Source organism: Oculina patagonica, chromosome 1 (assembly GCF_052425735.1).
Source record: "Oculina patagonica isolate OP01 chromosome 1, crgOcupat, whole genome shotgun sequence".
NCBI classification, from domain to species: Eukaryota; Metazoa; Cnidaria; class Anthozoa; order Scleractinia; family Oculinidae; genus Oculina; species Oculina patagonica.
Window position 1 is genome coordinate 47,645,070 of NC_135758.1, and position 23,143 is coordinate 47,668,212.

The following is a 23,143-nucleotide window of genomic DNA, read 5'->3' on the forward strand; positions in this document are numbered from 1 at the left end:
TAGTCGATTTCACTTTTCATTTAATTTTCAATCATCCAAAAAAAGAAGAACGAAGGATTAATTTTGAGGATTTGTCCTATCACGTTATTCCAGTCACGTAGCTCACGTTCGTTCTACATTAAAAAATTAATATTTACAAGGCTAGAATATTTAAATATTCTATTTTTTTTAAAAAAAAAAAACATGAACGCTTGTGTTCTCGTGAATTATTTATTTATTTATTTATTTATTTATTTATGCAATACTTACAAAAGGAGGCAGCTAGCCTGTACCAGGCGTTTGGTTTTATTAGTGGGAAACGGAGCGAAAGAAAACAGCGAGCAAAAAATAGTTAGGGAGGGGGCCGGCCGGCCGGGGATGGGGAGTCTCCTCCCTATTTTTTGGTGACCGTTTTCCACTAGCCGGAGTTCTGTCTCAGAGTTAGAAGCCCTGGACTAAAAGGAATACTCGTTTGTAAATGGGTAAAAATGATATATAGTCGAGAATCGTCTTTAAACCGGCAGACGAATCACAATTGCGCGACGAATCCGTCATAATTCGCTGAATTAACGCTGGAAACAGCAATCCGTCTCAAAGAATTATCCGTCTTATAGTACAAACTGGCCCCTTAAAAAAAATACAGAAATTTTGACTCATGGATTATCTCAACGTCTGTAAGGTATTCCTTCTACACCATACGTATCCCCCTCCCCTCGCCCTCCTAGCTTGACTCTGGGTTAAGGTAAGCCTACGAACAGCCACCCCCCCCCCCCCCCATCCCCTCATTAGAGCATAGGGCGAAAAAGAAATTGACGAGTGTAGCGAGCAGATCGTGGCCTTCTTTTCTCCCCCAGGCTACCCTCACCTCCCTTCAGTCACAGTTCGCGACTTGCTTGCCAATTTCTATTCGCCCTACGCGCCACACGGGAGCCTGCTCGCAGGTGTGAGAGTCGATACGAGAGTTGATGAGTGAACTGAAGTTGATTCGCTTATAAAAAAAACCTTTATACATAAATCAAAAGAAATTTACTCGCAGCCGCCTGTAGTGGCGCTGTTTAGTTCAACTTGAATCTTTATCGCCTTGAAATCTAAATTTGTTATTCACTTTTAGCCGATGTGAATGGGATATAATTAAGATAACAATATCTGGGACATGAAAACCTTTTCAGTTAATTTGCCATCTTTGTAACCAAATGTATGCCTAATCAACAAATGAAGTCTGGAGTCTCCTTATTTTACAGCTCTGTAATTATTTGAAAGCAAAGTAATCATGCACTGTTCTGTATTTTAATTAGTGAAAACTTGTAAGTGACTGGTTTATCCCTCGTTTATTTTATTTATTTATTTTTCATCATGATTCATCTTTGCTTCTGCACTTCACACCTATATTTTAGATGCCAGATTAAACGACAAATCTCCGAGGAAATTCAAATTTTATTGGCGTTACGTTGACAACCACGAAAAGACTATTGAAAATTATTGTTCCGAACAAAACAGCTTTCATCTGATTTTTTACATAAATTCGACGAAACATTTTCCACATAAACTGGAAAGAGAATCAGTCGAAGAGTTTAGTAAGGTGGAAAATGAATTTCTCTGCTTATAACGCAACGTCGGTTACTTCGCACAGCTATCCGCTTGTACTGAGAAGTTCTGAAGAAGTGATAGTTGAAATTGTGGTGGGCAGTATTCTGTTCATCCTGGGGATAACAGGGAACGGATTGGTTTGTTATGTGATAAGCCGGAGCCGTTACACGAAATCATCGATGTATTTTTTCATGGTACAACTCGCTGTCGCCGATATCCTGGTCTGCTCAATTTCCATTCCACTTACTCTGGTCTCTACGCACCCCAAACCATTCTTGCTTCTACAAAACAATGCTGCCTGCAAAATCGTTCGCTTTTTGCAGTATCTTCTTCCTCCGGCTTCTGTGAACATTCTCACTGCAACTGCAGCGGACCGTTTTCTTCTCATTTGCTACCCTTTGAAGTTTCTGTACCGCAGCAAAGTGAAGTTCTTGGCAATATTTTGCTGGCTGTACGCAGTGATTTTAACAATTCCGGAGTTTTACTTGATCAATACTCGCACCGTGACTCACAACAGTGAAGATTACCAATTCTGCGCGATAAAGGAAACCTCCACAGATTCAAAGCTCGGTTCGATTTATTTGACAGTTCGTGGAGTATTAGGGTTTCTGGTGCCTCTTTTGATAATAGTCGCCCTGTATTACAACATTTTAAAGACAATATGGACAAGAAAAACCACCAAGAGTAGAATGCGACGAAATGCAATCCAAAGCTTAACGATGGTTGTGTTTGCTTTTTTTCTCAGTTGGGCTCCGTTTTCAGTTATATCTAAGCATTCTATTCTAATTGAAAAGCGATATGACAGTATTTCTAGAGCGGAGATAATCACATTTTGGATCGGTTTGTCGGCGTCAGTGTATAACCCGCTTATTTATGCATTCTACAACAAGAATTTTCGAGACGCATTTCGCGAGGTTGTCCTTCATAGAAAAACACGGAGAAAAACCACAGTTGTTTTTCAGTCGCCAGAGAAAGTTCTTAGAGAAGCAGTGGCTATAACGACTGTTGATCTAAAAACTGGAGCACCTATCCTCCTTAAACGCACACCGCTTGCCTGATGAATGATTCAAGCTTTAATCAATGCGTAACTCCTTACAAGTAACACTACATCTTCAACACATTTCTTTTATAAAGAAAGCCGTGGTTTATTGGATGTTCAAGTATCATACACGTTTACAAAAAGGGGCTTAGGAGTAAAAGGCAGACCGGGGATATAAGAAGGGGAGAAGTTTGGCGCCGATGAAAACGTGTCGCGTCGCTGTGTTTATCATATATCCTTGATCATCTTAGTCGTCATCTTGTCTTAATCCACCGAAAACCTGCAACAGTAAAGCACTGTATAAATTTCATGAAGGCAGGAAAGGGTAAAATTTGAGATGGTTTGTATGACAGAAACTTCGACTCGAGAGAACAGAATGATGGATCAACTAACACTGAAAGGAATGTATGGCTTGCTGTTGGGAGAATTACTATTGTGAACATGGATCTGATATAGAGCACACCAAGTATTCAGTACTTCTATCGCCAACCGACACTGATAAAAAATAAGAAAATCGCCAACCGACAATCGGATATAAAATAAGAAAAAAAAACCATGATATTTTATCAGCTTTGAGTACAAACCTTGCTGGGGACCGATTGTTGCTCGACTTGAATTTCTGAGGAGATAAAAAGAGGAGAGAAAGCGGTAAATATTAAGAACGAGTATATAACCAGACAAATACAAAGCCCAAATATGTGACATCACAGTTATGACACAAAAAGCGTCATTTTCGGCAGAGAATGTAGAAACAGAAACCTTTTCCTCTGACAAATGAAAGAAATGCAAATATCTTTAGTTATTATCTAATCGCGTGGGCTGTGTTGGGAAAATATCGGCCCTTAAAAACTGAAAAAGAGCTGGTCCAATACTAAGAAAATACTTGACCGGCAATAAAGCATTTTGATTGGTTGACGTCAGTTATTGACCCTCTTGTCAATCTTAATAATAATAATAATTTATTGCTAGTGCATTACATTAAAAATCTCAATGCCCTTACAAGTAAAAATATTTAAAATTACAATAGGATAAAAATACTAAATTCTTAAAAACTAAAGTTCATTAAAAATATTTAAATTCATTAAAAAAGAAAAAAGAAAAAAAAAAGAAAAAAAAACTAAAGATCATTATTGAATAAAAAACGTTTTAAGCTTGGTTTTAAAAGTGTCAACCGATGGAGCACTTCTCACATCAAGCGGGAGACTGTTCCACAATGTTGGCGCGCAAGATGAAAAAGCGCGCCCACCGTAATTCTTGGTCTTAAAGACTGGTCCCTGCAGTCGCAGGTGATCACTGTTTGAACGAAGACGCCTAATCGGTCGATCTTGGTCGTGTGTTACTAATATTACAAGTATAAACAAGCAAGCAAGCAACAGAAGAGGAACGTTTACAAGATTTTCTTCGGAATCGTTATCATTTTATATAGAAACAGTTTTGAGGGAGTTTTACGTGATATCTCTTCTATTCCGTTGTCGATCACCTCGCGTGTCTTGGTGGCCCGAGAGAGGTTTGTGAATGAAACGAGAAAGATAACCCCTTGATAAATATTGAAATAATTCTCGACTCCAAAAAAACAACAACAACAAGAAAAACAAGAAATAAAACAAACCCCGAGGCTCTGGGGGTCATCTATGGTAATCTAAAATGATCCCAGAGCCTTGGTCGTTGTTTTATTTCTTGATTTTTTGTTGTTTTTAAATTGTAACAAGAAAAGGTAACAAGCTTATGGACCAAGTGATAAGACTGTATTATTTCTACTCAAGGCAGAGTATGTACCCTCTTCATTGTCATCTTCATCGTCATCGTCATCAATGTCGATCTCTTCAGGGTTCGCCACTGGTTCTGTTTCTTCATTGTCCGCGTGACTTGTTTCACCCCTAAAATGTACAGCAGAACAGTAATTCCAATTATTGTAGTCTATGGTTGTTAAGCAAGGCGCAATTTATTCAAGATTGTGACATGTGAAGTTATATTCTCTCACCTGACAAACAAGACTTTCTCTTTCAGCTTAGCACTCACGTCTTTACCCGCTGACACTGCTTGAGCCTGCTGTTCAAGCCGCTGCATATCATCGACAACTGGCTCGTCAGTTCCTTGACAAGTAAAAAACAAAAATCTTAATAAGTGTCCAGACAGCAGAGTTGCAGACAACAGAGAGTTGGCTCCGAGTTTGTATAACCGAGCCTCCTCTCGAGATTCCATTAAAATCTGTCAATTTACAAAGTTTGCAATGTTTCGTTCGATAGTTAACCATGCTCGGCGAGCTATAAATTAATTATAAACAAAGGATAGATTATATGTTGTGATGAAGCATGCAAGCCCTGTGTGAGACACATAAAGAGACACATAAGTACTGTTACTTACCTGCGCCAGCGGATTTGCTAGCAGCCGCTGCCAACATTTGTGCAGACATAAAGTTGACCTGTCGAAAGAAACAATCAGTAAATGTTATTCAGCTCGATAAATTTTTATTAACCTGGGAAAACTATCATATATCTTGGCATGCCATTTCATCGCCGCTCAAGAAACGATTGAGATCCGAAACACTTCAAATGTGATCCGCCAGTGATGACGTCAAACTCAGCAACAACCAATCAAGGAAGAGAGAGTCCGACGTCATATAAGGACCCACTGACCTGTGTGTTGAACTGAGCCTGCACGCTTCTTTTGATTCGTAACATTTCACGGAATGTATCCTCGTTTCCATGCCGAACCTCGAAGTCATGCCACACTTTCCAGAATGTTGGAGTGGTCTGAAAACAAGAAAAAAGCACTTTTTAACACCTGAAACGCACAAATATTACAATAAAATGTTGCTGCATTTGGTTCAACTCGTCCGAAAAGTGAGTTGTACCAGCTCACAGAACCGAAGTTACAAAGATTATGAGAGAGAGTCGTCACGCAATGCTTCTTACCCAGAGGATTATTACTCGTATTGTTTGCGCTAGTTCCCAGTCCTTTTCAGGGAAAAGGGAATGTAACACTGTGATCAGAAGCCTATGATGGTTTCTACTGTGTCATAAAGGAAACAAAATATGAACAAACCCGCGGATCAGCCATTTGTGAAGCGTGCATGTACACAGCTCTTGCTCGGTCAATCTCTCCTAGTTTACGCTCAAGATCAGCAAATCTGACGCACATTTCTCTGAAAAAAGAAGGAATAAAAATGACAGTTTATAACAAACGATCCATTAAAATGAACTTCCTCTAACACGCCAAACCGAATTACTCAACATCGTACAAATAATTATTCTAGCGGATAATTGGGACAAGACCCCAGAACGCATCTATTTGATTTAGATGTAGAGATCTCTATTTGTAGTCGATTTTAAAACCAGAGTCCGGGCGGTTCCTTTTGAACGAATTCGTTTTAAAAGATGTGATAATGAATAGTAAGAGGAGACGGAAGATAATTTATCAACAAAAGAAAAAATCCCTGCAACAATAACACTAAATACCGTTATTTCTAACATATCGTATCTTTATTCGCAGGAATATCAAGTCTAAGTGCATTTCACTGAATATACAGTTTTTCATAACTAACAGCTCACCTAGCTTGCTCGTTTGGTAGAATTTCAATGGCTTTCTCGTAGATTTCACGCGTGTGAGTGACACCGAAGATCTCCGCGGCTTGTCTGATGTACAGGTTAAACATCTGTGGTGAACAAAGCAACATACGAGCGTTAAGACTGCTCAGATATCCTTCAAAAACCAACAATTATCTTCCCAAAAACATCCACGTGAAATTTGGTTGTTGTGTTTGTCTTTTGTGCCTTTTGCACCTTACATGTTTTGTCACAGAATCGATCGAAAACAGTACGCCAGAGTTTGATCACAGTTTTTTAGCCAATAAAGTCGTCTGCAATAAATCTCGGATAATATTAAAAAAATTGGCTTCCTGTCGTCCCTGTAAGGACCTCCCTCGACCCGTACTGTCATGATCTTGGGCAGATAGTCTCCCAGAGTGTCCCAGTGCGATATACCTATTTTATAGGTAAACAGAATGAATAAGTGGGATCAAGGACTTACTTCAAACTGTTCTTCTGGTAATACGGCTTTTGTAGACCTTTCGTAGATCGTCATAGCATGTCGAGCAAGACCATGATTCTCTTCAAGCTTGGCATACATTAAATAAAAAGCTGTGAAAAGGAGAGAATTTTCAAGGCAGGATTTGAGCTTTTTTTCAACAGCGAATTATGCAAGGAACATCAAAAGCAGAAAAGTTAAAGAATAAGTAACTTTACATTTAGCAAATTTTGCAGGACATCCCTCGAGAACTTGCTCAAAAAGATCTCTTGCACGCTCAAGTTTGCCACCACCCTGGGAAAAAATAACCAAACAAACAATAAATATACACAGTAAGCAGGATTACCTTATCATTGGAAAAAAATTAACGCTTATGTTAATTAAGGTACTTGAAGTTAACGTGAGTTATAAAGGAAAATTACTTCCCAATAAAGGGTAACATTTCAAAATGAAGGAAATTAACGCGAGGAACAAAGAAAAAATTCTTTGAGACAACAGGAACAAGTTTATTTCAACACTGGTCGTATAATTCTAAACGTAGAGTTAAGCGAAGGAATCTGACTGCCTCGAGCGTTCTTCACAGTTTCAGTGATACCGGTAGATTTCCACCCTGATGAAATATTAAATGCCTTTGAACGTCTGGACCGTATCGCGAAATTGGAGCCAAAATAATGGAAATTAACGGCGCAGAAATTAACGTTAACAAAAATTAACGCGAATTCTGTGAAATTCGCGTTAATTTCATGAAACGTTAATTTCCTATAATAAGGTAACCTGTCCAATGAACTCACGAAACATGTTAAATACGTATTAGGCAGTACTTACATATCTGTGAATAAACTTTGTGAGGTAGGTGTTCCAGATATCAAATACATTTGGCCATTTGAACATCGCAACGCCACGCTCATAAACCTGACATGATACAAAACGATGTTATCCATAAGTTATAAAAAAAACCTTCACCGAAATTGAAAATACAACAGAAAAACCTAATATTCAAGTTCGTTTTATATGATGCATATTAAAAGAATTTCTTTCTGGACGAGATTGGAAGCAAAATTTGAACCATAGCTAAAGAACAACAGAAGAACATATTTTACTTAGCGTTATAAGATTTTTTCTTGGTGATTATACCTATACGCAATGTCATAACAAGCCGACCGGTTAGCTCAGTAGGTAGAGAGCCGGACTGTTGTGCGGGAGGTCTCGGGTTCGACTCCCAGACCGGACAACACTCAGGGTCTTAAAAAAAAACTGAGGAGAACGTGTTGCCTTTGCAATGACATCTGCAAATGGTTAGATATTCTAGTCTTCTCGGATAAGGACGATAAACCGTAGGTCTCGTCCCCTGCATCTTCAGTGTTATATGGTCGGCAGGGCACGTTAAAGAACCCACACACTTATCGCAAAGAGTAGGGCACGGATTTCCCGGTGTTGTGGTCTGGCCTAGTTTCACGGGTTGGTGCTTCACATAGAGTTAACTTCATTGCGCCTTTCCCCCTTGGACAGAATGGTCCTAGAAAAATTGTCATAACAAGACTGAATGATGGTGATTCTGTCAACTGACCTTAAAAGCCTCTTCAAAGTAACGATGCTCTTCTAAGAATGTTGCAAAGTTAATAATAATCTGTGGTGTTGCAATCCGCAGATCAAGAATCCGATTATACACTGCTTTGGTGGACTACAAAAAATGAACACAAAGTACAAAATGAGTTATTGAACCTATATGACAACATTCTTTAATACAGTACAAATTCTCTGTCTGTCTAGTGTCTGTACAAGATGCGTACTTCTATCGTAGCTGCAAGAGAGGTATGCCTTTTGTAAAGACATTGCAAGTAGTATTACAGTGAAGGGGCCTTTTGTAACAACGCGCATGTAGTTGGTTACAAGTTAAGCTACGCACTGGAACATCCAAAACAAAGAAAAGTCAAGCTTAGCTGGTTAAAGCTGCTTTGTTTTGGCGGCTGTCGCATTTTTTTGCCATCCAACATGGCGGATTTTTTAGACCTCTTTACCATGTGACGGTTTGTTGCATTGACAGGTACTTCTGAGAAATGCCTTTCTAAAGAGCTGCGATAAAACATTGTTTTTTGGGGGGGGTATAATTAAAGCATGCACGTAACCATAGTTACCTGGAATGTGCCCAGGCTCTCCTCCAAATCGGCATACATGGACCATAACTTCAACGACTTGTAAACACGTCTCTGGACTGTTTCACTCTGACAAAATACAACAGCACAAAGGAATACAGTTATCATGTGAGAATCATGTCAGCTGGCACATTGTTCCACACTGACACAAGCCGCAGGCTTACCTCGTCATAGTAGTCTGTTTTAGTTGACGGCATGGCTGTAGCTTTTCTCATGAGATCAAGCGCTTGTTGATAGTTTCTAACAGTGAAAGTTTAAAAAAAAAAAATTAAACCTATTGAAATAGTAACCGGCTGTCAAACTGTTGTTAGTTCATGCTTTCTAGGAATATCACAAGAAAAACTGGAAGGGCCGTGGGCACTCTGAAGAATCAACAAACTACATGTATGTCATGGAAAGCTAATAAAACTACCACTACTCGTGCAAACTACAAACATCCTCAAGTAACCTCCTTAAGTATCTAAAATACTTAATTTCACCCTCAACAGACACTAGTATTATAATAAAGTTAACAAAGAATCAAAACAGCACTCAAGTTAATGTAAAACAGAGAAAAAGTTTTCACCGTGACCCTGAAAGACCATTACATACACTATTCACTATTTACTCAAAATAATAGACTTTACCTTACATTACACTCGGAAGACATTTGATAGGTAACCAATACAAAGTTGATTAAAGTGAAGTGGATTTTTCCAGTCATTACAAATGGAACAAAATGTACATATTGCTTGACTTTGTTGGCAACATTTTCCATACTACTACTAGTTGTTACAATTTTCTTTTAGTTTTCAGTATTTTGTTATTCTTTGTTGTTTCTTTTCTTTTCCTCCTTTTTTTGTTTTTAACTTATTTTTCTTGTCTATAAGCACATTGTTATTAATTACACTAGCACAATGTAATCTTTGTATTTTGTAATCTTTACATCTTGTAACTTAAATCAATAAAAAAACATTAAATAAAAATAAAATAAAATAAAAAACATTTTCCATACTTACTCATGTCTTATCTCCATCTCACTAAACTCACACCACACACTGGCAAGGTCATCCACTTTACGATAATTCACTTTAGTAGCTTTGTCAAATATAACCCGTGCCTCAGCCAGTTGACCGTGCTGCTCATAAAACTTAGCAAACTCCACCCAAAGCGTATGAGGTTTGCCTGAAGCTAGCTTTGGGTCCACTGTCTGCACTGCTTCTGTGTATGTATTGATGATTTCTTTGGGTTTTCCCTCGTAGAGTTTGACTCTTTTGTGCCATTCATGGACGTTGTGAGGGTTTTGACGTAACAGGACACTACAAAGAAAATAAGTGAAAGGTCACCTGTTAGTTTTGAAACCCTGGCTGATTTGATATCTCTCGGATTGGTGAAATGTGGAAGACATGCTGGCCTAGTGGATTTGCACCGAACTCCAGATCGAGTGTTGGGGGTTTGAGCCCTGGCTGGAGTCATTATGTCATGTTCTTTTGACATGGGCAATTAAGACACTTAACACCTACATACACTGTTTAACTTAGTGCCTCTTCCCACCCAGGGCCCCCTTGTTTAAAGGGCAGATAATGCTATCCAGATCAGATAAATAACTATCCAGTGAATAAGTGTTGACAAAACATGCTACGCTACGCTATCCAGTGGATAGTGGTATATCTGGTGGATAGCATTATCCACCCTTTGAACAACCAGGGCCAGATGTATAAATGAAAAATCAAATTGGGCATCAATCTTTGCCTGTTTATAAACTGATTAAAAAAAGAAGATTGAAATAACTAGACTATCAGAGTCGCTGTCGAGTTATGAATACCTGCTAAGCAGAAGAGGTCTTCTGTCCATTAAATGTTCAAATCTTGCCATTCTAAGCTCCAAATCAATGTCATCTAATGAAAAAATGGTATGACAAATTAATATGAAAAATTCAACTAGCCCTTACTATGACAAAGACCGAAATACATTGGGGCCTGATGGCTTCACAAGAGCAGAGTGCTGGAAGGGAGTGGACAACAGGACTTCTTGTTGCATATACATGTGAGATGAGTAGTGGGGTGGGGGTGGTTTGTTGGCATAAAAGGGAGGCACAGTACTGCACTTACACAGGAGGGCCAGGCCAGGCTACCAGTTTGCCATTTTTTTAATCCAATGAATTCAACAATGATAAATATTCCAGAGGCCTATTTTTATTAAGTTCTCAGGGTGTACAACTGTACCTTCTTCGCTTGGTCCCATCTCTGCAGTTGTTTCCATCTTAGCACTGATCATGCTTTCCTCAAACTGGGCATAGGCATCAAATACCTAACGAGAGACAAATCAGTCAGTGAGTCAGTCAGACTATTGCTTGGCTTGTTCTTAACAAGTAACAACTTCAAGACAAGTCTGAAAAAAGTTAAAGAACTAGAGTCTTACAAATGTGCCAGGCAGTGAGGCGCACAAGGCAAGGCAGTGAGGCATGGGAGGCAAGGCAGTGAGGCATGTGAGGGGAGGCAGCAAGGCATGCCAGGCAGAAATCCCTACTCTAAACAGCGCCCTACCTAGGATTTTTTGTCTGCGGGGGCAAACTCAGCTAAACTCTGCTGCAGGGGAAAACTCCAATATAGCTACAAGAAAAAGCCCAGCAAAATCAAACACTCATTGTAACACTACGGTAGAAATTTAGGGTGCGTTTCTTTGGGAAAATCCAAAATTGGATCATTGATCTCAGATTACACGGATTTTTTGCTCCCAAAGAAATGAAGAATCCGAAAATGGATTTTTTGCCATGACAACCCCGTAAACACATTTCGCACAGAACATAAAATATCAGCACAAATTTATTTTGCGTCGAATGTATCCTAGATAAAATAATTTCAGCATACAAAATCTTTTACAAAAATCACACGTCGAAATAGTTCTTCTTTAGCCTCAAGCACAGTGTGGCAAGAAAGCATCAGAGTGCGAAGAATGTTTGCGAAATGATCAATGCAAACTTCACTCGTGACAATTTCAAAAGGATACAACTTCCGTAGGCACACGGTGGCTGTTCTAGAAAACCTGTATCCAGTTTAAAATGACACTTCATACCTATTAAGCAACTGTTTCCTTTTATCGTGAAATATTTTTGTATTTTGATCGAAATAACCGCCTGAAAACTTACCTTATGACAATGTTTACAAAGAGCGAACCTGTATTTTCACAGCAAAGACCGCTGGGCCAAGGTGCTTTTTATGAATCCTTTCCCAAAGAAACGCACGGATCATGAATCCTAAAAATCCGGATTCAGATATGATCTGATGTATCCACTCCGAGTGTGGATTCTTCAGATCATTGATCCAAGATAAATCCATTTTCGGATATAGGTAAAGAAACGCAAAATCCGTTTTTGGATCAAGAATCCGGATTTGGATTTTTCCCAAAGAAACACACCCTTAGTTTCCTGGCAGGGGCAACTGCCCCCCTGTCCCCTGCACCCCTGCTAGGTACGGCCCTGCCAAACAAAAAGGCTAAGTGTTAGCTATCTAAGCTAACTGTGAATGGATCATATGCCTCGCTGCCTTGCACTTTGTGACGACCCAAGTTTTTGTTTTTGCTTAACATATGTGTTGTGGTTTAATTTTATATTTGGTATAAAATTTTCAAACCAGTTTGATTTTTATTTTCTATTGTCTCACATTCATTATCATAATCTGAAACAAAGGGAAATAAAAATCAAACTGGTTTGAAAAATTTTAAACCAGAGATAAAATTAAACCACAACATATGCATTGTCTGAATAGGACCTCACATGATTGTTACAAATGGAAAGTGGCACCAGATATGCACTTTATTGCTAGGTGAACTGTTATGACTGTTTTGCAATCATTATGTGTCAAGTTAGTAAATGGCAGCCCTAAAGTCAACCGGCAGAAAAGCGGTTTGTAAATTAGAGCCATAAATTTATTATATTAAGTAGTTGTAGATGTTGTGGTTTAATTTTTGTCAGTGGTTCATTTTTTTCAAACCAGTTTATTTTTTTTGAACCAGTTCAATTTTTTTTAAACCAGTTTATTTATCAACTGTCTGAAAAGGGCTTTCATCTTTTGGGGTGTGGTGAAAAATAGGGGCATGGTATTTTTAGGGGGTGAAAAGAATAAACACGGAAAAATTACGGTCCCTACTCTCTTTCTCCCCTTCACCACCCCCCTGATATACCCTACACCCTCCCCCCTTTTTTACTATCCCCACTACCCCCTATACACAGATATCTATTTTTTTTTCTAACCTTGCTCAACTCTCACTCTGTAGTACTGCGCCTTTAACCTCTTGACCACGAAGGATTTGTTGCAAATTTCACCCAGATTTGTTGTTATTATAACTTACTTGGTACCAGACTCCCATTCGCTCGGCTAAATATGCGTGCATGCGCACTTCACAGCAAATGAGACTTAGAAAATTCGAAAGATGGCTGAACCATGCCATATGTGTTTCGAAAGAAATATTTTGTAAAGAATTAGCGGCATTGAAAGAGAAACAAGTGAAAAAAGAATCGCCAATAACGCTATTTATCGAAGACAAGTTCTTTAACATTAGCAAAGCCAAGCTTACCTGAAATACCAGACCGTGAAGCAGCTTGGAATTCAATCCCAAGAAGACAGCGATCGAACGATCAAAGTGGGAAATCTTGACAATAACAAGTAAGAAGTGGGTTTATTTCAGCAGACAAAAGAAAAGTGGTGGCTAAAAGAGATTTTTACGAAGTGCTATTTCTCCTTCAAGCTGCTCATTGTGGTCGAGAAATTACTTGTGAACAGACATGACAACTATTCCGAAGTCAACGTGAAAGTGACAGCCATATTTGTTCATCTCTTCGTACAGTTTTCATGCGGAGCAGCAGTCGAGCACAAGTTGTGTTAAGATTGTTGATAAACCTATTCAATCTCCGAAACTTTTATCTCTCCTGAAGATTGATTTAATGGATTCTCGTAACTGTTCATGCGATTGCAGCAAGGAACATAAGTGGGCGAATGAACATAACTGCTCATTATCTTTCTAAAATCATGGTGCATCCCAAGGCGCTTAAACGGCCGGAGAGAAACAAAGATTATTCAAACACTACTTCTTCAGTTGGAGACTTTATCTCTATTAAAGTTGATCGTGTCGACAAGACATTGTTCCTTCATTCAAATCTCCTTCTGGGAAAAATTGAAGAAATTGTAATTACTTTTTTCACCCACCAGTTCATATCCTTGAACAGCTAGCACTCAGAACATTAAACTTGATTATACTACTGTGTTGTCATTTTCTGCAGCATGTAGAAAGGGTACTTAAATGCATTCTTCTTAGAATAAACTCAAATATCAAATTCTAAATACCTGTTGTTTTTAATTAGTGACTGGGTGAAAAAGCATAGGGTGACTTTGTTGTGCAATGCCCTAACCTCAAATAAAAGCTAACCGTCCAAAATGAGTGCTTAACCCTAATCACTTAACTGAGTGCTTAACCCTAATCACTAAACTGAGTGCTTAATCCTTCTCACTTAAACAAGTGCCTAACCCCGATAAGCATGTACAGCCCCTAAGCTCAAACAGAAGCTAACCGCAAGTCAAGTGGGGTGAAGCTAACTCGCAAGCAAACTGGGATGAAGCTAACCGCAAGCAAACTGGGGTGAAGCTAATCGCAAGCAAAATGGGGTGAAGCTAACCACAAGCAAAATGGGGTGAAGCTAACCGCAAGCAAACTGGGGTGAAGCTAACCGCAAGCAAACTGGAGTGAAGCTAACCGCAAGCAAACTGGGGTGAAGCTAACCGCAAGCAAACTGGGGTGAAGCTAACCGCGAGCAAACTGGGGTGAAGCTAACCGCAAGCAACATGGTGAGACTCTAAAGGGAAGCCGTAATTTAATAAGTATAATAACTTTGTGTAAAAATCACCTTGACTCATATAACTTTTAAAACAGGGGACCTCTAACCCTAAGCCCAAACACTTTGCTTAACTTCAACCATATAGAAAGAACAAACAACAACTCTGATTTGTAAAATAGATCTATTGAAAAAATTGAACTGTTCTAAAAAATTGAACTGGTCTAAAAAATCGAACTGGTTTGAAAAAAATGAACTGGTTTGAAAAAAAATTAAACCAAATATAAAATTAAACCATAACATAGACATCCTACATTGCACAGTACCTGCCCAAAATCTCTCACAGTCATTACAGTTTGAATGGCTTCTTCATAAACATCTCGTGCCTGAATAAAAAGACATAATTATTACATAATGTCACTCTGCGAATTAATTTTCAAATTTAAGTGTTTCATTATGTAACAATGAGTGCAACATTATTTTAACTATAAAATGAAAAGAATAGGTTGAACATAAATATTAATTTAAAAAAGTGCAAAATTAATAATAATACAATGTTGATGTGGTGAATACTTTTGAAACTGCAAATGTTGCAGAGCTCTGCTAGCAGTGTATGACCTTCCCTGACCTTTTCAAAGTGTCCACTTCTTATGAAAAAATCAGCCAGTGAATTCCAAAGTTGTCCCAAGCTGTCAGAAAATCGGCGTAGACCTCCACGAATAATGTCAGTCACTTTGAGACTTTTGATCTAAGACAAGAACAAAAGGCTGTCACATACTGTTATGTTAATGTATTATGTGTATAATTTTGTTCTGTCCTGAGCTGGATAGTGCCGCATTGGCGCATATACATGCATACATCAGGCATGCCAACTTTTTACAAAGACTAAATGAAGTACAAAGGATCAATAACTGGTTTTCTGCTGGGAACTAAATATATTATGTGTATTTCCAGAAAGTGTCCATTATTATTACCCAAAGTTGGGAATTCTGAGAGGGAAGAGGTTAACTAATTTAAAAGTTTTTTTTTTACTTTTTAATTTTGCTAAACTGGATGAAGCTAAACTGGAATTTCCAGAGGGAAGGGGTATGGATATTTTCTGGAAACTAATTAACAATTAATATTAAAATAATTATTTTAAATAGTCTGTGAGAACTTTTACTTAGATCTACATGTAATTAAACTTGTGAGCCAAATTAAATATAATTATCCTTACCTTATCAGGATTCTTGGAGATAAGTTCACAAAGTTCCTGCCAAAGCTGAAAACAAAAGATACATAGATTTTAAAAAATATATAACGACAATCTCAGTCTGTGAACACACTCAAAATGAATTTGTAGCAGAGTCCTTACATACTGCAGCTTTTTAATATTTGCATAATTTCTTTTATTGCAGTCTTGTGGATGACTCAAATGGGACTTTAAGTTATTGATTTTCCTACAGATCTAGTCTTAAGGAAATTCGTCATTTTACAGTTTTTTAAATTGTTAATCCCTATTTTTAGAATTTTTAATTGTATATTATTATATTATGAATTTTTATATTTAATTTCTAAACTGTATATACTAATTGGTTGTAATTTTTAATTTGAGGGCCACTAGTTTATCAGTTTTTACTGTTTGCCGTCACCCTCTTTTATTAAAGTTGATTGATTGATTAATATTGATTGATTAAAAATGCAGGTTTAAACATGCATAATTACATTGCACGAGACAAATTGTTCCTCAAGAATGCTATCAAAATTATTATTAATCACATTACTCTAGCCGCATTTTTTCTACCTTACAAAAAACATCTGTTAGAGAGACTTATTGTACATACCATTGATAGCACACAAGAATAAAAAACAAAACTTACATACAAGAGATAAAAACAATAATTTTGAAATACACGCTTTGGCATAATTTTGACAACTGATCACTGACATTATTATCAAACATGTTTATCAAATGATCTTAATAAAAACACTCATCTCCACATCTACTTCAATCAGGCTAGGTTTAAAAACACTTATTACTAACAGTAGTTTAATATATTAGACTTCTATAATTATTTACCTTATGATTTGATTTGCCTTCTTTGGATACAAATTTCTCCTTCAAAAACAAAAGAAAGATAAAATAAATAATATAATTATCACAAGTACTTTAACTTGACTTCAAAAACTCATTAATAATACATAAAGAAAATACAAAGGAAAAAAAAGTTTTATTAATAAGTGTCTTGACTTTAAACTTGATAAGACTTTAAACTTGATAAAGCACTCCTGCTGTTTTTATTAAACATTACTTAAAATAAGTCTCATTTAATTTATATGGAACTTGTATTTGTCAGTAACAGATTCTCAAATTTTGAGGAGCAGCTTTACAAGAAGGAAAAAGAAACAGCAGGAGAAGAAGGTGCTAATTAAAAACTATTAATTTTGAGATGAATGAATTTTAATAAAATAAAACATAAGAAATTAATTAACCACCTACCAGAAATAATATAATTTATAAAAGGGATAAGTAATAAAATTATTTATGAAATAACTGCTTCTTCAGCAGGTACATTTAAACAATCCTTCAGTTAGGTTGTAGGTTGCATTAATTTATTTTGTATGTTATTAACAGCAGCAGGTTATAAATACAGTGTACCTTGTTGACTATGAAAGCAAGACGTGTTGCTGCTTCATCCAGCCATCCTACAGACTTGAGATAATCAATATAATCCTCTGTGTTTTGAGGCTCTAACTGTTAAAAATTAATTCAAAAATAAATAAAAATTAAGGGGGCTCACAATAGTTTTAAGGTTTTTTAGCACTTTTACATTTAAAGGATTCAATAAAACAAAATAACATTTCTTTTACAATTTCTTGGGAATAGCTACTAGTTCGATCATCAGTGAACCGAAATATAATCATATGACGTCATCACCTGTTACCATAGCAAGAGGATATGGGTGTAAATAGGAGCCATCGTGGAGCTTCTAACGGTAATAGCGCAAAAATTAACTCGGTGACCCCTATTTTTCTGAATCTTATCCAATTCTACATAAAAAGGAAAGCAATTATAAAGAGTTTAAAAAAATTCTCTGGAGCAGATTTTATGTAATTACTCAAAACCGTAATTTTTGACTGGCTAAAAATCCGGTCCAGAGAATTTTTTTAAATTTCACCTGTAGTTTTCTCTCAGGCCACATTACCTAATTTTGAAATAAAAAAGTGGGGTCACCAGACTTGTTTTTCAGTTAAATTACTTCGCGTTTCAAGAAAAGCCACGCGTGATCCACGCGCGTTTTAAAATCTGGCCTTTACAAGATCCCATCTTTCGCATGCGTAAACGTTGTCCGCTGGTCAATGCCCTCGATTTTCTTAGAAGAGTCGCTTGCTCGCTTTCATTTTTATCAGTCATTAAGTTGACCTGCAAATCGAAGTGCCGTTTATAAATGCAGTAAACTAAAGCCACATACAAAGCAGCTTAAGGAAAGATAGAGAAGTAAACGTATATTGCATGCTTTAGTTTCGGGAATTTCGTAGGTTTGGTTGGAAGTCCACTCCGGGGTCTACACGATCGATCGCAGCGCATACATTAAATTTTCTCCTCGGCACCTTGTATGCTGATCGACAAAATTTTTTTCTTCAGCTAATAGTAACAATGAAGACTCTTTGCGGCTAAAAATGTCCTGAAAACGCGATTTTCTTTGAAAACTGGACAGAAATAGACTTCGACAAAAAATTTACGCGCCGCCATGTTTGTTGTTCTTTTTCATGGCTGAAAAATCACGCGAGTGACGCGCGTGATTCGTGAGGTTTGGACCCAGACCTCAGGCGACCGTAAAACTATTGTGAGCCTCCTTAAAACCATATAAATTCAAAGCGATGCTCTTCCAAAAAAGTATTATATTAATTTCGATATAAAACAAAAAAGTCAAAACGAAATGTAATCCTTTTCTATGAACAAACCTTCAAGTATCTTCTGTAGACTCTGACAGCAGTTTCAGGAATGTGGTATTTACGAACAAACTTAAGATATAGAGGCCAGATACGCGTGTGCTGAGTAATGGGAAGTGCTCTCAATGCTCGGTCAAATGTGCGGCGTGTCCTTGTCACTTTACACTGGTCCACTAAAAACTGACAATAATCTATCCAGATTCTTGGCATCTAGAGAAAGAGAGGGAATTTAATGCTTCCAAAACAAATTTTATTAATAAGATCACAAGAAGTGCAGGAAAACCAGGGAGTAATGTCTTATATAATATCACATACTGCTAGCAAAACAAAGTTTTGACTTTGAACTCAGAGTAAAATCAATCAGCTTTGTTTGCAAAAAATGCAGGCACCTTTTGAATCTACATTTCAGAAAAAAATGTTAGACAAGACCTGAAGGTTCCTGTATCAGTATGTCTAGGATTACAAAACAATAATAATTTTTTGACAGTTTTAAAAAATAAGTACATGTACAGGATGTGCACGTGGACACTACTGCCTTTCTACACAAGCTCTTTATTCATAGTCACATGATTTACACTGAAAGCTCTATTAAAACATACCTTATGCATGAAGACAAGAGACCTTTCAAAAGCATTGTTAATGTCCTCATAAGCAGGGTCTGTTATGGGTCTGTGGAAAAAAAGTTATTTCATTATAATTTAATTAATTTAAAACAGACAGACAAGTGGTTATTAACTGCGCTGCGCAGTTCTTGCTCTGCACGGGGTTTATTATTATTATTATTATTATTTTTTTTTAGTTTTGTCGGTGACCAGACGCAGATCTCCACTCGGTCAAGGTTATGTCACGCGATGTTTAGAAGCTATAAATCAGTAACAAATGGAAACAAATGGTTATTCTTTGTCTTTACAAAGAATGTTTAGTGTGAAATATTCGAATTTGAAGCCTTTGACTCATGAAAAAATCTAAATTTCCACGCTTTCAAAGAGAAATGTAATTCAGCGGGCCAGAATCTGTGAATAGATACCATTACGTTGGTGGAAAAGAATGTGCTGACATGACAAGTTTCACTTTCGATCGGCTAGAGCTCAAGTCACGTAATGTTTTAAAGCTATTATAAGCTACCTATCAAATCTTTGCGAATTCTTTGGTCTTTACTAAACAAATTTATTGCAAAGTATTTCTCTTTTAAGGCTAATCTATTTTTTTTTTTGGGCCTGTGTCATTGAAAGGATTTTAGAGATAAAAAGAAAAATTCCCTTCACAAACATGCCCTGACTTGTACCGCTTACGTCATTCGGTATGCTAGGGAAATACCCTCTGTTCTAAAAACAGCTTCAGCGTCCGCACGTGGGAATTCGGCTAGAATTTGCATATAAGAAAAATTACAAATCGCAGCTAGAACAAGTCAACCATGAAATGTCACACAAAGTTTGTCAGTCGCTGCATTTTTACAACCGCCTATTGTAATACGAAAACCGAAACAGGGTCAAATAAATTTTGAACTGTTGAAGAGGTTCAAAAATAGTACTAACTTTTTAGAAACTGCGAAACATTGTCATTGGGCCAGTTTTCAGTTTTATGTAAATAAGGAATACTGTCGAAATTCTCGCGGATACTTACGTTCCTAGCGTGAAGCCAAACGTTCTTATGAACTGATCTTGCAGACCCAGGGGCAGTAGTTGTAAACTTTCGCCCGAAAAATCCCGTCGTCCCGATAAGCGATTTTTTGGTTTCACGGATCAGGATCGTGGGAATTAAATTTGGCCAGCATATAGATTAGCATATAAGAAAAATATTTAATTGCCGATGGAACTAGTCAACCATGAAATGTCACACAAGGTGTTTTCTTACCATTTTGTTTGTCAGTCACAACATTATTAGACGCAGGCAAAGGGGATAAGGGGGGGAGGGGGGTGCATTTTTTGTCCCCCCCCCCACATGGCTCCCCTAAAGTGCTCACGAGACCAGCGCAGTTGTAAGCTCTAAGAGCTCTTGTTAATAACTCAATATTAATAATTAAAAATGGATCTACGGTAATTTGCAGTATTTAACATTTTCGTTCAAAATATAAATGACCAAACCTGAGCTAAAAATACTTATCACTGATAAAATAAAAAAAGGTCAACTATATTTTGAATAATTACACGGGACAGTGTCCTTTTTTTAGCTTGGTGCTCTAACAAAAGTTTTTCATCAATTTCTAATCTGCACTTTAATAAAAAATCACGGAGGAGATTAAAGCAATGCAGACTTATGCCAGTGGCATGCAGTGATGTACAATATAGTGACCAGTATATATACATTAATCGTATTTTAAAATGTATACACAAATGACAACACTCTATATTGTCATCAAAATGACTATGATCCTAACTGACCTTCCTCGTACTTGCTTTCTTCTTTCTTTAAGATATAAATACCAAATCTTGTAGCTGAAACAATGTCATACGAGTTTATATTGAGTACAGCAACAAATTCATAGTAAAGTTGATGGTACAATTTAAAATAATACTAAAAATGTAGAATGGATTTAAAATTACAATTTATTACTCAAACAAGATAAAAACATTTATGTATAACAACTTAACATTTACAGCTATTTAGCCATAATTAACTAGATTAAACATGTATAAATTTGTATTTATTAATTTTTATACTGATTGCAAAAGAGACTTATTAGAGCTTGTAGAGTTGACATTCAATTACCTTCCAGGCAGTTCTTTAAGAGCACGTTCATAGAGCAGATTTAGTGCTGTGTTGGAGCCTTTTTTAGCTTTGTGTTCTATATACCTCATCCAAAATTTCACAGAATAAGGGCTGCGAATTATTTCTTCTTCATAAGGGAGGTCCTCTTCTTCCTAAAATATTAACGTCAAGAACAATTCTTATTTTTAATTATTAAAAATAAAATAAATTATTATATAACAATGATAAACATATGAAGTCACCAAATGAACTACATGTAACTACAAAATAAAAAACCTATACACAAACAATGTGCTTGTAAGCATAAGCAACAACATGGATACAAGGGAGGTACATGTAGATGAATGAATGAACAACTTTGCTTTTTGGCGGACTTGACCACCAACACAGTATGAAAGCATTCAATTTTATTTTCCTTCACGTGGAACCCTAAACAAGGACTTGTCATCTAAAAAGTTTTATTGCATTCTGTCCTGAACACCCTAAGTGAGCCCAAAATCAGTAATTTACACCCCTAAGCAAGAGGGAGCTTCACCTTCCTTTGTGATTAATAGGCACAACATGATGTTTTGAAAGTTCTATGAGCCTTTAGACAAGTGCAATTTGATTGCTTTCAAAACTTCAAGAGCATTTATCATAATTATTCAGAATGGTAAGCTTTCTGACTCCTCAGATGGTCTTTAAACTATTTCAGACCAAATCTTTGGAAATCTTTGTGAGTCTTCAGGCCAAATTCAGAAATTTGCAGGTTAACTTTGAAAATCTTTGGAAGACTTGTGTCAAATTTGAAAATGTTCAAAAGACTTTGTATTAACTTCGCAAAGAAAAGTAATAGGTACTTCTACAGAGTACAATTAGGAATTAATTGTACTGTTCCCATCCAATCAGAATTGAGTAATTTTGTTGAGTGAACTATTTGTACTAAAACTTTAAACGTTATGGTCTACAGTCTGGTTTTTGTTCAGCTGCATTGATTGGCAAATGCAATGCAAATCCAGAAAACTTTACGATAGCAGCAGAGGGCCAAAAAACACTAAAATTTTCTCAACAGTATGGTGGTTCCACTAGCAACGGAGTCACAGTCTGACTTATATTCACAGTTGTAAGAGCTCTTACGACCTAGTGAGAAAATCAAAAATCGGAGTCGTAAGCGAAGTCATGAGCTCGATGGAATCAGAGTCAGAAGAATCAGAACCATTCCATTTTTTCCGATTCTGCTTATGACTCCATTGTTTATGATCCAGTCAAAACAAGATTGACAGAGTCGCAAGCAGAAGTGGAAGAACAAACCAATCACAATATGCTAGTTCTCAGGCCTTACAAGTTCTTCCTTTTTGCTTGGGACTCGGGCAATTTAGTTTTTACTAGATCATAAGTGACAGAGTCACAAAAAGGAATTAAAAACTCTGCTTATCACTCCATCGGTTTGATCTTCACTAGATCATTCATAATGCTCTGCACGTCTGATTAACTGGCACCAACTATGTTGCTAATGAAAACCAGCCTTTAGTGAGGTATCACCTGATATGAATTAACAGGCTTACAAAAGATGCCCACGACAACTTTGCTGGCACTAACTAAAGTTTTTTGCATTAAAAGCTGGCGCCAAGAATTGATCATGCCAAAAACCTGTATGCATAAAGTGTACAAATTACGCCACTCACTATTATCAGATTCCTGGATGTTACTGGCATTTTGAATCCGTACACTTTGTCGTCTCTGTGTTTTCTGTAAAAAAAAAATGCAGTTATCGTCCACAAAATAAATTATCAACTCCTTCGAACTGTGCTTCGAACTTGCCTAAATCGTCGCCATTACGAATATGCTGAGCCCGCAGTACAATGTAAGACAGCGGCCAAAATAGAGTGACATGCGCCCTTTTGCTTTAATCGATTTGCTCGGTTACACAGC

At 37.1% G+C, this 23,143-nt stretch overlaps 2 protein-coding genes across 3 annotated transcripts; one reads left to right on the forward strand and one right to left on the reverse strand.

Annotated features, from left to right (window-relative positions):
• The first annotated feature begins 1,565 nt into the window (after nt 1-1,565).
• LOC144634984 (putative G-protein coupled receptor 19) lies at nt 1,566-2,624 on the forward strand. The gene has a single exon (XM_078494039.1). It carries the CDS (start codon nt 1,566-1,568, stop codon nt 2,622-2,624), a length of 1,059 nt encoding a protein of 352 aa, XP_078350165.1.
• A 62-nt stretch (nt 2,625-2,686) lies between these two features.
• Nucleotides 2,687-23,085, reverse strand: LOC144634744 (pre-mRNA-splicing factor SYF1-like). Of its 2 annotated transcripts, XM_078493773.1 has the most exons (28): nt 23,033-23,060; nt 22,897-22,960; nt 21,233-21,384; nt 20,905-20,958; nt 19,123-19,192; nt 18,536-18,733; nt 17,229-17,324; nt 16,650-16,688; nt 15,807-15,851; nt 15,219-15,338; nt 14,917-14,976; nt 10,989-11,073; nt 10,589-10,661; nt 9,783-10,082; nt 8,949-9,024; nt 8,767-8,853; nt 8,199-8,312; nt 7,457-7,543; nt 6,850-6,925; nt 6,635-6,744; nt 6,157-6,260; nt 5,651-5,750; nt 5,242-5,358; nt 4,970-5,027; nt 4,587-4,698; nt 4,382-4,482; nt 3,190-3,224; nt 2,687-2,885 (listed from the first exon to the last, which is right to left on the reverse strand). In XM_078493773.1, the coding sequence occupies exons 2-28, from the start codon at nt 22,924-22,926 to the stop codon at nt 2,853-2,855; spliced, it is 2,532 nt and encodes an 843-aa protein (XP_078349899.1). In that variant the 5' UTR covers nt 22,927-22,960; nt 23,033-23,060; the 3' UTR covers nt 2,687-2,852. The 2 variants fall into 2 exon arrangements, with proteins under 2 accessions (XP_078349899.1, XP_078349893.1); XM_078493767.1 differs by having other exon boundaries at nt 22,897-23,085.
• Between the last annotated feature and the right edge of the window lie 58 nt (nt 23,086-23,143).